The following is a 13,299-nucleotide window of genomic DNA, read 5'->3' as shown; positions in this document are numbered from 1 at the left end:
GCCTAGAGCCTGGAGCTCGCTTCAGATTCTTTATCTCCCTCTCTCCCTGCCTCTCTCTCTGCTTCTCCCCTGTTCATACTCCGTCTCTCTCTCCCTCAAAAATAAACAAACATTAAAATAAATAAATATTTTTTTAAAAAAAGAATGACGGGGAACCTGAGTGGCTCAGTTGATTAAGCATCTGACTCAGTTTCAGCTCGGGGCATGACCTCACGGTTTGTGGTTTCCAGCCCTGCTTCGGGCTCTGTGCTGACACCTTGGGGCCTCCTTGAGATTCTCTTTCTCCCTCTCCCTGCCCCCTTCATGCTCGCTCTCTTGCTCTCTCTCTCTCTCTCAAAAAAAAAAAAAACAAAAAAAACGAATGACAGAGGGTGGATCATACAGACACTGGGCTTTGGGGCACTGCTCCCTGGCTGCCTGCTTTGTGCCTATCTCACATGTCCCCCCCGCCCCAGGACCCCTGTGGCCGCTGCCTTGCTTACCAACACAGTGGCTCCCACCCAGCCAAATGATGAGGCTCTGATTACCCCTCCCCTGCTTTCTCCATCAGACCCTAAAGCCCAGGCAGACCATGTCATGGACAATTCCCGGGACACGCTAAGCTGCCTCCCTGCCTCTGCTGCGTGTGCATGCTCTTCCCTCTTTCAGGAATGTCCTTCCAAGTCCCGGTGCCTGGCTTAAACACTGCCTGACGACTCCAGAGTTCAAGAGAGCTGCCCCTTCTTGGGGCTCCCCTGGCTCCCTGGAAACACTCAATTCTAACACAGCTCTGCCCCCAAAGCCCCTGGGAGACCCTGGGCATGTAACGATGAGTCTCTGAGCTTCGTATCTGGGAACAATTCCATCCACAGCCCTTCTTCCCCGGCCCACAAAGGCGCTTGATACCGATGTAGGCAAAATCCTGGGGCCTGAGCTGGCCTCAGACGTTAGCGGTATCAGGGCTCCAAGTTCAAGCACAGATGGACCCCACGTCCTGGGCCCTGGGGTCCTCTAACATGTGCACAAGGTCCAGCACACACAGGGGCACTTGCACAATTGGTTCTGAGTGACAGTGAATTAGAATCACCAGCATTTTACACCTAGGGGCCTCCGCAGTGACTGCTCTTTTTTTTTTCCTTAAGTTGAAATTTTCCTTTAAAGTTTCAAGGGCCAGGAAACTCCTATGTGACAGCTCATTAACGTGTGGCCCTTCTATAGAATTAAAGAAACACCAGCGGGAAAGTCAAATAGAAACACTAGCATTGAGGGGCGCCTGGGTGGCTCAGTCGGTTAAGCATCCGACTTCAGCTCAGGTCATGATCTAACGGTTTGTGGGTTCGAGCCCCGCGTTGGGCTCTGTGCTGACGGCTCAGAGCCTGTTTCAGATTCTGTATCTCCCTCTCTCTCTGCCGCTTCCCCACTCATGCTCTGTCTCTCAAAACTGAATAAATGTTAAAAAATTTTTTAAAAAAATAAAAGAAACACTAGCATTGAACTTGTATTGTGCCGGCCAGACGGCCGTGTGAGAGCCCTTGACTGGCCTTGAGGCTGTCACACACCATCACACGCAACATGTTCTGCTGCAGACATCATCATTCAGTTGGATGTGCGGAATTTGCAAAGGAAAAAAAGGAGTAACGCATTTTGTGTAAGCTCAAGGTCAGCCTCAGAGCCGGGACTCATGCTGTCCTTGCCTCCGGGCCAGGCTCAGAAATGATCACAGCCATCCCCTTTGGACTCACAAGCAGAGAAAGCCAGTGAGGGTGATTGAGTGGGGACAGGTTGAGCTCCCCCGCCCACTTTACAGATAGGGTAACTGAGGCAAAATGAGGCTGTAACTGGAGATGCTAAGCTAGAGCCCAGTCTTCTGGGCACAGCGGGGTATGAATGCACTGGGGCCACAGCTGGGGGGCAGTGACTGTGTCCCCCACTCAGCCAGCCTTGGGTGCCTTGCCGGGAGCAAATTCCAATCACTCTCTAGCCACATGTCCTCTTTTTTTTTTTTCAAGAAAGCCAGAAATCTGGGGTGAAATCTCTTGGTTTCCATGGTCTGCAGCTCACATCTTCTGCCCTAGGTATGTTGTGAGCCAGCGGCCCCGTGGGTCCCCAACACACTTGGGCAGGGCTGGGTGGGGGGGCGGCGGTCAGCCATGTCCCCGGCGTGTGGCTTGTCAGGGTGAGGCTGTGACCTGAAGAGAGCAGGCCTGCTCCCAGCTGGACCACTGATCCCGTGCCCCACTCACCCCTCCACCCACAGCCCCTGAGGGCTGCCCCTAACCATGGAGAGCCCCCTCCCCACTTCCCGTCCTCCCGCCCACCAGCTGACATCAGGCCTAGCCAGCACTCAAGGATTACAAAGGTGCTGGAGGGTGGGTGCTCCTGGCCTCTCCAAGCCACATAGATACACAGACCCCTGCCCCCCAAAACCCTCCCTTCCCCATCATGAACCCACCTGGTCTCCCAGGCCACCCCCGTCTGCCATCCTTCCTCTCCAGCCTCCGAGCTCAGCCGCAAGCCCACACCCTCGGGGTAGCCGTTACGGTCCGATCGTGGCCCCCCAGAAAGATATTTTGAAGTCCTAACCCCCCGGGACCCCTCAACGTGATCTTATTTGGAAACAGGATCTCTGCAGATGACATTAAGTTATGATGCGGTTATTGCGGGAGGCCCCATCCCAACAGAACTGGGAGCTTTGGAAGACGAAACAGATAGAGAGAAATCCACAGAAGGAAGAGACAGCGAGGGAGGAAGGCCCCGTGAAGACACACTGCAGATTTGGAGCCATGCAGCCACGGCCAAAGAACGTCAAGGGCCGCCAAAGCTGGACTGAAGCACGAGAGGGACCCTCCCTCAGAGCCCCCAGGAGGAACCCACCCTGCCCGCACCCAGATCTTGGACTCTGACCTCCAGAACTGAGAGAATACATTTCTATTGTCTCAAGCCACCCAGTTCCCGCTACTTTGTTACAGCAGCTACAAGAAAGTAAGAGTCCCCTTTCCCACGACCTCCAAGAAGGAGCCCGGGGCCCCCACGGCACAGCCCCTGAGGCGCTGGAGCCTCGCATCGACAGGGTCTGCGGCCCCTGCGGACACCATTCTTAGCACTGGCGACCCATTTAGCCTGTAACCACCGGCGACTCCTCTCTCCCTGACACTTGCGGACCCTGAAAAACACCAAGCGGAGTAAGGCGGCGGGGGGCTGGCTAGTGTGCTGGGGGAGGGATGCCTGGGGGGCCCGGGCAGTTAAGCGTCTGACATTGGCTAAGGTCATGATCTCGCGGTTCACGAGTTCGAGTCCCGCTCTGTGCGGATTCTGCGTCTCCTCTCTCTCTGCCCCTCCCCCATTCACCCTCTGTCTCTCTCTCTCTCAAAAATAAACATTTAATGTAAATAAGTAAAGAAATAAACGGGGACACTGAGCACTTGCTTTTCTGACCTTCAGGTCTTCGTGCCCCTGCCTCCCCAGTGACACAGAGGCCGCCCCTTCAACAGCTTCCTCCTGGATAACAAAGATGCTCTGCCCCCTTCCAAGCCCCTCAGGCTGGCCCCCTCCCCTCAACCCCGCCTCCCGACACCACATCAGGACATCACGACATCACGGGTGCCACCCCCCACCCCCAGGCACAGGGAAGGCTGTGTGCAGGGAGGGGGTGGTACCTCGGCACAAGTGCCCATGTAGTTGTAGACGCTGAGCGGGATCTTCGCCTGCTCCCCGCGGACCACGTAGGGGGGCAGTGTGAAGTCCACAAAGAAAGGCTTGAAGGTCTTCAGCAGGGCAGGCACGGCGACACCCAGGCCCCAGGCCTCGGACAGACCCACGGCCTCACCCACCCAGCTGGTGATGGAGTCCGGGACCTGCACACTGAGCGTCTCCTCGCTGGACGGGTCGCTGCAGAAGGATGGACAACCATGGGCCCCTTCTCCAGGGCCAGGCCGAGGCAGCCAGGCGGGAATGCAGGGGTGCAACCGGAAGGCCCGGGGCCCCAGGCAGGCGCCCCTGCAGCTCGGAAACAAGCACATGGGCAGGACACGCATGACACGGGGTGTGACAGGAGAATGCCACCCCTCAGCCCTAACTCAGGTTATGAGGAGCATGGATGGCCCCTGGGACAGCCGTGGACCCACAGCATGGGCTCGGCTGTGCCAACCCGGCAGTGTGTGCTCCGCCCAGTTCAGGGGGGAAAGACACTGAATTGAGGGGGGCAGTCATTTGGGGCTTGTGTCTCCCGGAAGTTATGCCCAAGCCCTAACCCCCAGTACCTGTGAATGTGACCTTATTTGGGGAAACAGTGTCGGCAGATGAAATTAGTTCAGATGAGGTTTCACTGGAGTAAGGTGGGCCCCAGTCTAAGGACGGGGGTCCTTATAAGAAGGAAATTCGGACACAGAGGAGGCATGAGACAGGAGGGAGTGCAGCTACAAGCCAAGGAACACCAGAGCCCCCAGAGGCTGGAAGAGGCCCGGAAGGATCCTTCCCGAGAGCCTCCAGGGGCTGCATGACCCTGCCCACACCTTGATCTCCAATGCCTGGCCTCCAGAACAGTGACAGGACAAATTTCTGTTGTTTTAAATCACCTAGTCTGTGGTTCTTTGTGACAGCAGCCACAGAGTACCAAAAAAAAAAAAAAAAGAAAAAAGTACAATGTGTCCTCGATAACTTTTTATATTGATTGCCTTTGAAACAACCATATATGGAGATATATATTGGGTTAAATAAGATACAAGATTCAAATGAACTCCGCCTGGGTTTTTTTTGGGGGGGGTTTCCCCTTTATAATGTGGCGCTGGGAAATCTGACATTACATGTGTGGGAAATTACATATGTTATATTTCTTTTTTTTTAAGTTTTTATTTTATTTTTGACCGAGAGAGAGCGAGTGAGCATGAGCTAGGAAGGGGCCGAGAGAGAGGGAGACACAGAATCCGCAGCAGGCTCCAGGCTCTGAGCTGTCAGCACAGAGCCAGACACAGGGCTCGAACTCACCAACTGTGAGATAATGACCTGAGCCGAAGTCGGAGGCTTAACCGACTGAGCCACCCACGCGCTCCACGTATATTTCCATCAGACGGTGCTACTCAAGATTATCCCTGCCCCCACCCCGCCCACCTCCCCCCAACCCCCACCAATGGCCCCACGGATCACTTGAGGATGGCTCAGGAGGAAAACTCTGTGGTCAACTCTGCACATCCAGGATGACCTTTCAAGATTTATCTTAAACCTTTGGTGCAAGAGTCCTCTGTTCCTTACTCACCGGCCTGACCCCTGTCTGTTTCCCAGGAGCCTGACCCCAGGCTGTGGCACACGGCAACCCCACTGCCTGTCAGGCCCCACGGGACCTGGGACATCTATCCTCGCTTCTACGAGGGTCACACGCTGTCACCGCTGTGACAACTCAAGTCACTCTCTTCCCATTAAAAGTGGCAGAACTTTTACCAGCTTCATATGGTCATAGCCAACCTTCCTGCGGACACTGGATGCCACCAGCCTGCCCCTCAGGGGACAGCTACTCTTCCTGGCCTGGCATCCTTATCCCACAGACTCTTGCAGAGCCCAACTCTTGGTTAGAAACCTTTGCGTGATTTTGTAGGTGTGACTACAGGCCATTACAAACGCTCTCCCTGGCAGGCCTTAGGGGAAGCTGCCCTCCCCACAGCAGGGTTGTGGCCCAGCCAGTGTGCTGTGGTCTCTGAGGGCAGCAGTCAGGGCCCCTGGGCCCCTGGGCAGCCATGCTTTTCCCATATTTGCCTTCCCAGCCCCAGTGCCTCCATTCCTAGCTCTGTGTGTTTTTAGGGATCTGCCTGGGGCCCCAAGGTCATCAGGTGTCTGAAGCCTCTGCCAAGGCCTCCTTCTCATGGGAGGAAATCTTGAAGGCATTTCTCCCCACTTTGGCCTGGCACCCAATACGTTCCCACTGTGAGCCCTACTCCCTCCATTCTGCGGGTGCCAGGGCCCATAAAACTGCCGGAGCCTTTGGTCCAGGGCTCCCTCCACAGTGAGACAACCCCCACCATGTCTGACCCACCTGCAAAGTGTGCCGTTCAGTGGGGAAACCGGAACGGGGGACATCAGGCTACACTGTTACAGTAATGATGAAAGGGTGTCACCATTATTTTCACTATAGCTTCTTGTCACTCCCTGGCTTGGCCACTCCAACACCTGACAGCTCAGCTCTCCCTCTCTCCAGCTCAGCCTAGCTCTTGACAGCCACCACTCATCCCACCTTTGTGCATCTTGATCCTTGAGCCTCGTCCAACTTCTCAGAGTTACCTGCTTTCGCACTCATACCACACCTGGCTCTGCCCACCAAGCTGGGGTTGCTCCCTCTGTCCAAAATAACCATGAAACAATCACAAGAATGGGAGCTGCCCACCAGCCCGGCGGGGCTCTTGTTAGGGGCCTTGAGCTGAACGGTGCACTGTGACAACCCCCAGAAAACTCACAGAGGGGAGGTGGGCAGCATAACTGAGGACAGAACATCCTAGGCACTGGAACCAGGATACTGTGTCCGATCCCCACCATGTGCCCCAAACAAGGTCCCTGCCTTGGGTCACCATCTCAAAACTGATATAAGGCACACAGAAAACAAAAAGCACAATGATGGAAGTAGGGCCCTCCTTATGAGTAATTATATTTAACATAAATGGATTAAACTCTCCAATCAAAGAAGCAGAGATTGACAGAGTGAATTAAAAAACATGACCTGACTCTTCTGTCTATAAGAAACTCACTTTAGCTGCAAAAGCAAAATAGGTTGAAAGTGAAAGAAAGGAAAAGATATCCCAGGCCCACTGTAACCAAGAGGGAATAGCCATGACTATTCTGATGTGAGGCAAAATGGACTTCAAGTCAAAAAAGGGTATATAAGAGACTACGAAGGACATTAGATATTAATAAAAGGTTCCATATGGCAAAAAGATATAACAATTATGAACATATACACACCTAATAACAGACCATTGAAATATATGAAACATATGTAAAGGGAAATAACTGAAGCAAGAAATAAAAACCTCTATAATAATAGTTGGAGACTTCAATAGCCCATTCTGAATAACAGACTGAACAAACAGACAGAAGATAAGCAAGCAAGTAGACGACTTAACACAATAAAGCAACTAGATCCAAAGGCATTCACAGAACTCTCTACCCAGCAACAGCATGCACATTCTCAAGTGCACACAGGACAGTCTTCAAGAAAGACCATGAGTAAGGCCATGAAGATGAAGTCTCAGTAGATTTTTTTTCTTTTTTCTTTTCTTTTTTTTTTTTTTTTTTACAAATAGTTTATTGTCAATTTAGTTTCCACGAAGTCTCAGTAGATTTTAAAAGGCAGATATTACACAAAGTATCTTCTCTGAGCACAATGAGACAAACTTAGAAATTGGTAAGTAAAGGAAAACCGGAAAATTTACAAATCTGGAAACTCAAGAACACGTTTATTTTTTTATGTTTATTTATTTATTTTGAGAGAGAGAGAGAGAGCAGGGGAGGGGTAGAGAGAAAATCCCAAGCAGGCTCTGTGCTGTCAGCACACAGCCCAACACAGGGCTCTATCTCACAATCGTGAGATCATGACCCGAGCTGATGAATTCAAGCGTTCAAATGCTTAATTGACTAAGCCACCCAGGCACCCCATCAACAACACATTCTTAACTAACCAATAGATCAAAGAGATCACAAAGGGAATTTTAAAATACTCAGAAATGAATGAAAACAAAACATAACCTACCAAAATCTATGCGAGGCAGTAAAAGTAGTGCCGAAGGGGAAATTTATAGCTATATATGTATTAAAAAGGAAGAAAGATCTTGGGGCATCTGGGTGGTTCAGTTCATTAAGCGTCCAACTCTTGATTTTGGCTCAGGTCATAATCTCATGGTTCCTGGGTTCAAGTCTCGAGTTGCTGATGGTGTAGAGCCTGCTTGGCATTCTCTCTCTCTCTGTTTCTCTCTCTCCCTCTCTCTCTCTCTGCCTCTCCCCCACTTGCTCATGCATGTGCACACACTCTCTCTCAAAATAGATAAATAAACTTTAAATAATAATAAGAAGAAAGATCTCAAATACACAACCTGATTGCACAACTTAAAGAACTAGAAAAAGAAAAACAAACTAACCCCAAAGCTAACGGAAGGAAGGAACTAATAAAGATTAGAGCAGAGATAAAGGAAACAGAGAACAGGAAAATAACAGAGCATCAACAAAACCATAAGTTGATTGTTTGAACTGATCCATGACACTGACCAACTTTTAACTAGGCAGACTAAGGGAAAAAGAGAAAAGACTCGAGTAACTAAAATATGAAATGAAAGTGGGAGTATTACTACCCATTCTCAGAAATAAAAAGATTATAAAAAGTGCATGAACACTCACACATCAAGAATTTGGATAATCCGGATGAAATGGGCAAATTCCTACAAATGCAAAACCAACCAAGACTAAATTACAAAGAAATACAAAATCTGAACAGACCCAGAACCGAACAGACCTCTAAGGAGATTGAATCAATAACCCAAAATCTCTTTACAAAGAAAAAGCTCTGGACCTGATGGCTTCACTGGTGAATTCTACTGAACATTTAGAGAAGAACCCTTGTGTGCTGCTGGTGGGAATATAAAATGGTGCTGTCACTGCAGGAAACACTATAGAGGTTCCCCAAAACGATTAAACATACGGGGCGCCTGGGTGGCTCAGTCAGTTAACGTCCAACTCTCAACTCTCAGTTTCAGCTCAGGTCATGATCTCATGGTTTTGTGAGTTCGAGCCCCGCATCGGGCTGTGCACTGACAGTCCAGAGCCTGCTTGGGATTCTATCTTTCCCCCTCTCTCTCTACCCCTCCCCAGCTCATGCTGTCTGTCTCTCTCAAACAAACAAACAAACAAAAAACCAATTAGACATAGAATCAACATATGATACAACAATTGTGCTTCTGGCTATAAACCCAAAGAACTGCAAGCAGGGTCTCAAAGAGCTATTTGCACACCTGTGTTCATAGCAGGATTCTTTCTAGTAGCCAAAAGGTGGAAGCTACCAGAACGTCCACCTGTTCAAGGCACCAAACCTGGTACTGGAAGCGTGACCCGGCCCCCCAAAACATCCAGCACCCGGAAAGCAGATACATTTGACACATTTGAGTGGTAACAGACAGACAGCCCATCTCAGATTTAGGAACCCCCCCGGAATGAAATGTAATCCTCCGGATCTGTTCTGACCAGGAGTTAAGTCTTTCCGTAATGGGGACACACACATCTGTGAAACCAGCCTGAGGGACCCCCAGCGGTGAGCTCAATTCTGTGATGACCACGTGCCATGGCATCTCATGTCTAGGAGCCCCCCGCCCCCCTGCTCAGCAGTAAGCCCAGCTGTGGCCCGGGGGGGTCTGACCTTTCATGCCTAACTAGTTTCCCAGTCTAGGCCCCCACCTCCTAGTACCACTGGCGCTCTGACCCCAAGCATTGAAAGAAAACACAGCCAACGGCATCTGGCAGGAATTTGGCACAGCGGGCCTTCTTCAAAAAGAACTAACAGGGAGGAAAGTGGAAAGGAAATGTGCTGAGAAAAGCAGCCTGTTTTGTGGGCAGGAGCCCGAGGCCCCTGAGGAGTGAGGAGGGGTTGCAGGGGGGTGGGGTCAAGTTCACGTTCTAGGGAACTGTAATCGTTTTAATGAGCTCGTTACACAAACAGAGCGGATAGAGTTACCCCAAGTGGGAGTCGTAAGAGGCATGAAGGCCCTGCATTTCATATTTCCTGAGCAGATGTCAGAGGCTGCAGCGGGATTTGGGGCTGACTTCATGGCTTTGAGGTTTTATGTGTTAGAACAGGATGCCCAAAGTCTTGCTCAGAGGTTGATGTCAGATCTGAAAGCGAACCCACTGGGAGCAATCTGGACTCGGACCGGTGCCTGTGAGTCAGCCCGCAAACAGGACAAAGAAAAGGAATCCGACTGTACCTGATGTTGAGACAGCGCCAAATCCATGTTTCGGGGAAGAAGGTCCTTTTCCTCTTCTCTACTCTATGAAAATCGAAAAAGAAATGATTGAGTTTCACGGGCATAATGTAATGCTGCCCCCTGGCAGGTTGACATCTGCACAAGTAGAACGTGAACACATTCATCTTTACCTGGAGAGGTTAACGTTCTGCCCAGTTAAGGTGCAGTGTGTTAATTCTCGTGGCTGTCCGTTAACCTTCTACTTGATTAGGACCAGTAGAAGTGAAGCGTCCAAGGCTTCACATGACCACCTTAAATCGACAGGCACGTCACATGCCGAGTTTAGAAGGGGCTCGTCCTCCTCTTCGCTAATTTCCCTCCCTGAGTTTGACATTGTCTTTCCACCTCATCACGTTGAACTCTCCACACCTCCCCAACTCCTCCCCGTTTCCTGAAGGGCGCCTTCCATGCCTGGTTCAACCTCAGGAGCCTCACAAGCCAACGTTCCTCAGGGACTGGCTTGTTCTTAAAATAAATAATAATAATAATAATAATAATAATAATAATAGGGGCACCTGGGTGGCTCCGTCGGTTAAATGTCCAACTCTTGGTTTCAGCTCAGGTCATGATCTCACAGTTTGTGGGTTCGAGCCCCGCATCGGGCTCTGTGCTCACCGCTCAGAGCCTGGAGCCTGCTTCGGATTCTGTGTCTCCCTCTGTCTGCCCCTCCCTAGCTCACACTCTGCCTCTGTCTCTCTCTCAAAAAATAAACATTAAAAAAATATCCTTACACATGCAGGGAAATTTTCTAGAAGGCTATCTAAGAAATTATTAACCACGGTTACCTCTAAAAAGGGAATGGAGTGTCCAGAGGTAGGAGGGAAACTTACATTTAATCATATAAACTTTCATATTGCTTGAAAAAATTTAAACCACTGCGTATGGTTAGGAAAAATATCTTGTCTTCAGAATACGGATGTACAGCTGTTATCCAATCACAAAAAGACAAGGACACTTGTTTTTGAAGGCACTTGTTACGCCTTTCTGCACTGGGATTTACAACTGCCTTTGTGGTCTGGGGTTTCAGAAAATTACTTCCAGATCCACTCCAGGCCAACCTTTTGGGGGTGCTGTACATGAGAGGGTGAGGATCCACAAGGGGCTGTCTGGTGGGTGGAGGCCCAGAAGCCAGTGTTACACCTCCCTCGCACAACCACATCCTAGAAACACCACCGGGCGCATCCAAAGTACCATATGGGGAGCCCGGTTTGCCCACGCTGTGATTTGGAGTTTGGAAACTAGGACCCTCGTGGGCCTGCCACACATGGTGATGCCTACATTCGCCATATTCTTGCTCACGTCTTGTGTGTCTGTTTGTTAACCTACCAATGACTGAGAGAGAGGAGTTCACATCTCCCCCTTGGATTTGTGGCTTTGTCCCTGGGGTCGTGGAAACATTTGCTTCACAGGAGGTATTGCTTTCTCCTCTCTCCTGTCCTTTTCTGTCTCCCCTCCCTTCTCTCCCACCTCCTTCGTCTGCTGCCTCTCTTACTACCTCCTCAAGCCCAGGTCTCAACCAGACAGCTGGGAAAGGGAGAGTGTTCTGGAGACCTTGGCTCCCACTCTCTCTGGATTTAGGGGCTGGGACTAGGGAGGCAGGCCTTGGCTGTGCTATCTCCCGCCCATTCCTTCAAGAAGGACACAGAACCAAGGGCCTGAGGCTGACGTCAGCATGGTCAGTAGTGGCTCAGCATCTGGTGTCTCTGGAGACCTTGAGGGTGGGCCCCACACTCCTCGGCCCCTGTTCTAAGCCAGAAGTGGCTCAGAAAACCTCTCGCCCCAGCAAGCCAGTCCACAAAAGACCTCTCCATCTTTCACACCTTCTCTACCTAGACTGAGATCTTGGATACTAAGATCTCTCTCTATAGGGAGCCCTGTACAGAAATGATGGGGGCTTGGATCTTCTTTCCCAGAAGACACACACATTTACAACAACTGACCACACAAAAAGTCTTCAAAGTAAGAACAGGACAATAGATAACACACAGACCATGTTCACTGGCCATAATGCAAGTTGATACAAAAAAAAATTTATAAAACATATTAAAATATTCACTAAAAAATATCACTTGAAATTTTAAAAAGTGTTCACTTCTGCACAAGTCACAGCTCAAAAAGTTAGAACCTATTGAAATGGAGCAGTAATGGAAACACTTCACAGCACAACTCAGGTGTTGCCAAAGCAGCCCTCTGAGGGCAATTCATACCCTTCAAAAGACTTAAATGTGCAGAGTTCAAATAAGAGACTGGAAAGTATTACTCTGCTGTCCAAGGCAGAGAACTGAAGGGGAAAAGGGAGTTGAGAGGAAAAGAACAAAGAGGAGGAAAGAGATGACAGAAAGAACTTTCTAAGCAAAGTCCCTGGGAGAGGGAAGATCAAGCCCCAGCTTCCCTCCCCACCCCAACCCCTCTGTCCCAGGCAGTTCTGCTCCTGAGGTGCCTTCCTCTCTCTGCAACCCCCAATCCCATGCACTCAGGTGTGGCCAGGGACTGGGGAAGGGGGCTGACATGCTTGGTTCCAAGTCCCGACTAGGTCAACAGTGACTTTGTCCCCAGGGGACACTGGGACATTTTGGCTTGCAACAACTAAGGGAAAGGGGTGCTATTGGCACCAGGTGGGTGGAGGCCAGAGATGTTGCCCAGCACACACACGTGCACGGAAAGCCCCACCACGGAGAATGATCCAGCCCCTAAAGTCTACAGTATGAGGTCAGACAACCCAGCTCAAGGTAGCAATTACCTGGGTGGTTGTCTGGAGGACCCCGCTGCCACCAGGCTCCCCGTGTGGGGCTGGAAGGCAGGGACAGCCTCATCGGTGTATAGGCCGCCATCTTGTCGGTGGTTCAGGCTCACCAGGTCGGTCATCACCACCAGTCCCGTTTCCTAGGCAACAGACAATGCCGTGGATGGGATGGCCCCAAAAGTTCCATCGCTGTGGGGCTACCAGCTCAACGTCCTCTGCTCTGGGCTTGGTGACACAGGCTGAGGAGATCATGGGGGCCCAGTGGCCATGCAAGAGAGAGCAGAGGGGAGGCCAGCCTATCTGTGGCTCAGGCACAGCCATATGTATGATTCCTTGCATGTGAAATATCCAGAACAGGTAAACCCACAGAGGCAGACAGTAGATTAGCGGTTGCCAGGGGTTGGGGGAGGGGCACAGGGAGCCCCTACGCATGGGGAAGGGATGAAAACGTTCCAGAATTAGACAGAGGTGCTGGTTACGCAATGCCATGAATGCCCTAAATGCCGCTCAGCTGTGCAGTTTCGAATGGCTCGTTTTCTGTTCATTCTGTTCATTGTCAACTTCACAAATAAAAAAAAAAGAATCAGTTGG

General features: G+C 50.6%; 1 protein-coding gene across 1 annotated transcript in view; it reads right to left on the bottom strand.

Annotated features, from left to right (window-relative positions):
* Positions 1 to 13,299, bottom strand: part of CPAMD8 (C3 and PZP like alpha-2-macroglobulin domain containing 8) — an 86,513-nt gene that overhangs the window by 37,459 nt on the left and 35,755 nt on the right. The window contains exons 18-20 of the mRNA XM_039243260.1: positions 12,706 to 12,848; positions 9,927 to 9,989; positions 3,636 to 3,867 (exon numbers count right to left, since the gene is read on the bottom strand). Of these exons, the coding sequence (XP_039099191.1) occupies positions 3,636 to 3,867; positions 9,927 to 9,989; positions 12,706 to 12,848 (438 nt within the window). The remainder of the gene's footprint in view (positions 1 to 3,635; positions 3,868 to 9,926; positions 9,990 to 12,705; positions 12,849 to 13,299) is intronic.

This window comes from Hyaena hyaena, unplaced genomic scaffold (genome assembly GCF_003009895.1).
Source record: "Hyaena hyaena isolate Hyena2069 unplaced genomic scaffold, ASM300989v1 scaffold_227, whole genome shotgun sequence".
NCBI classification, from domain to species: Eukaryota; Metazoa; Chordata; class Mammalia; order Carnivora; family Hyaenidae; genus Hyaena; species Hyaena hyaena.
This window is presented reverse-complemented; position numbering and strand designations above follow the sequence as displayed.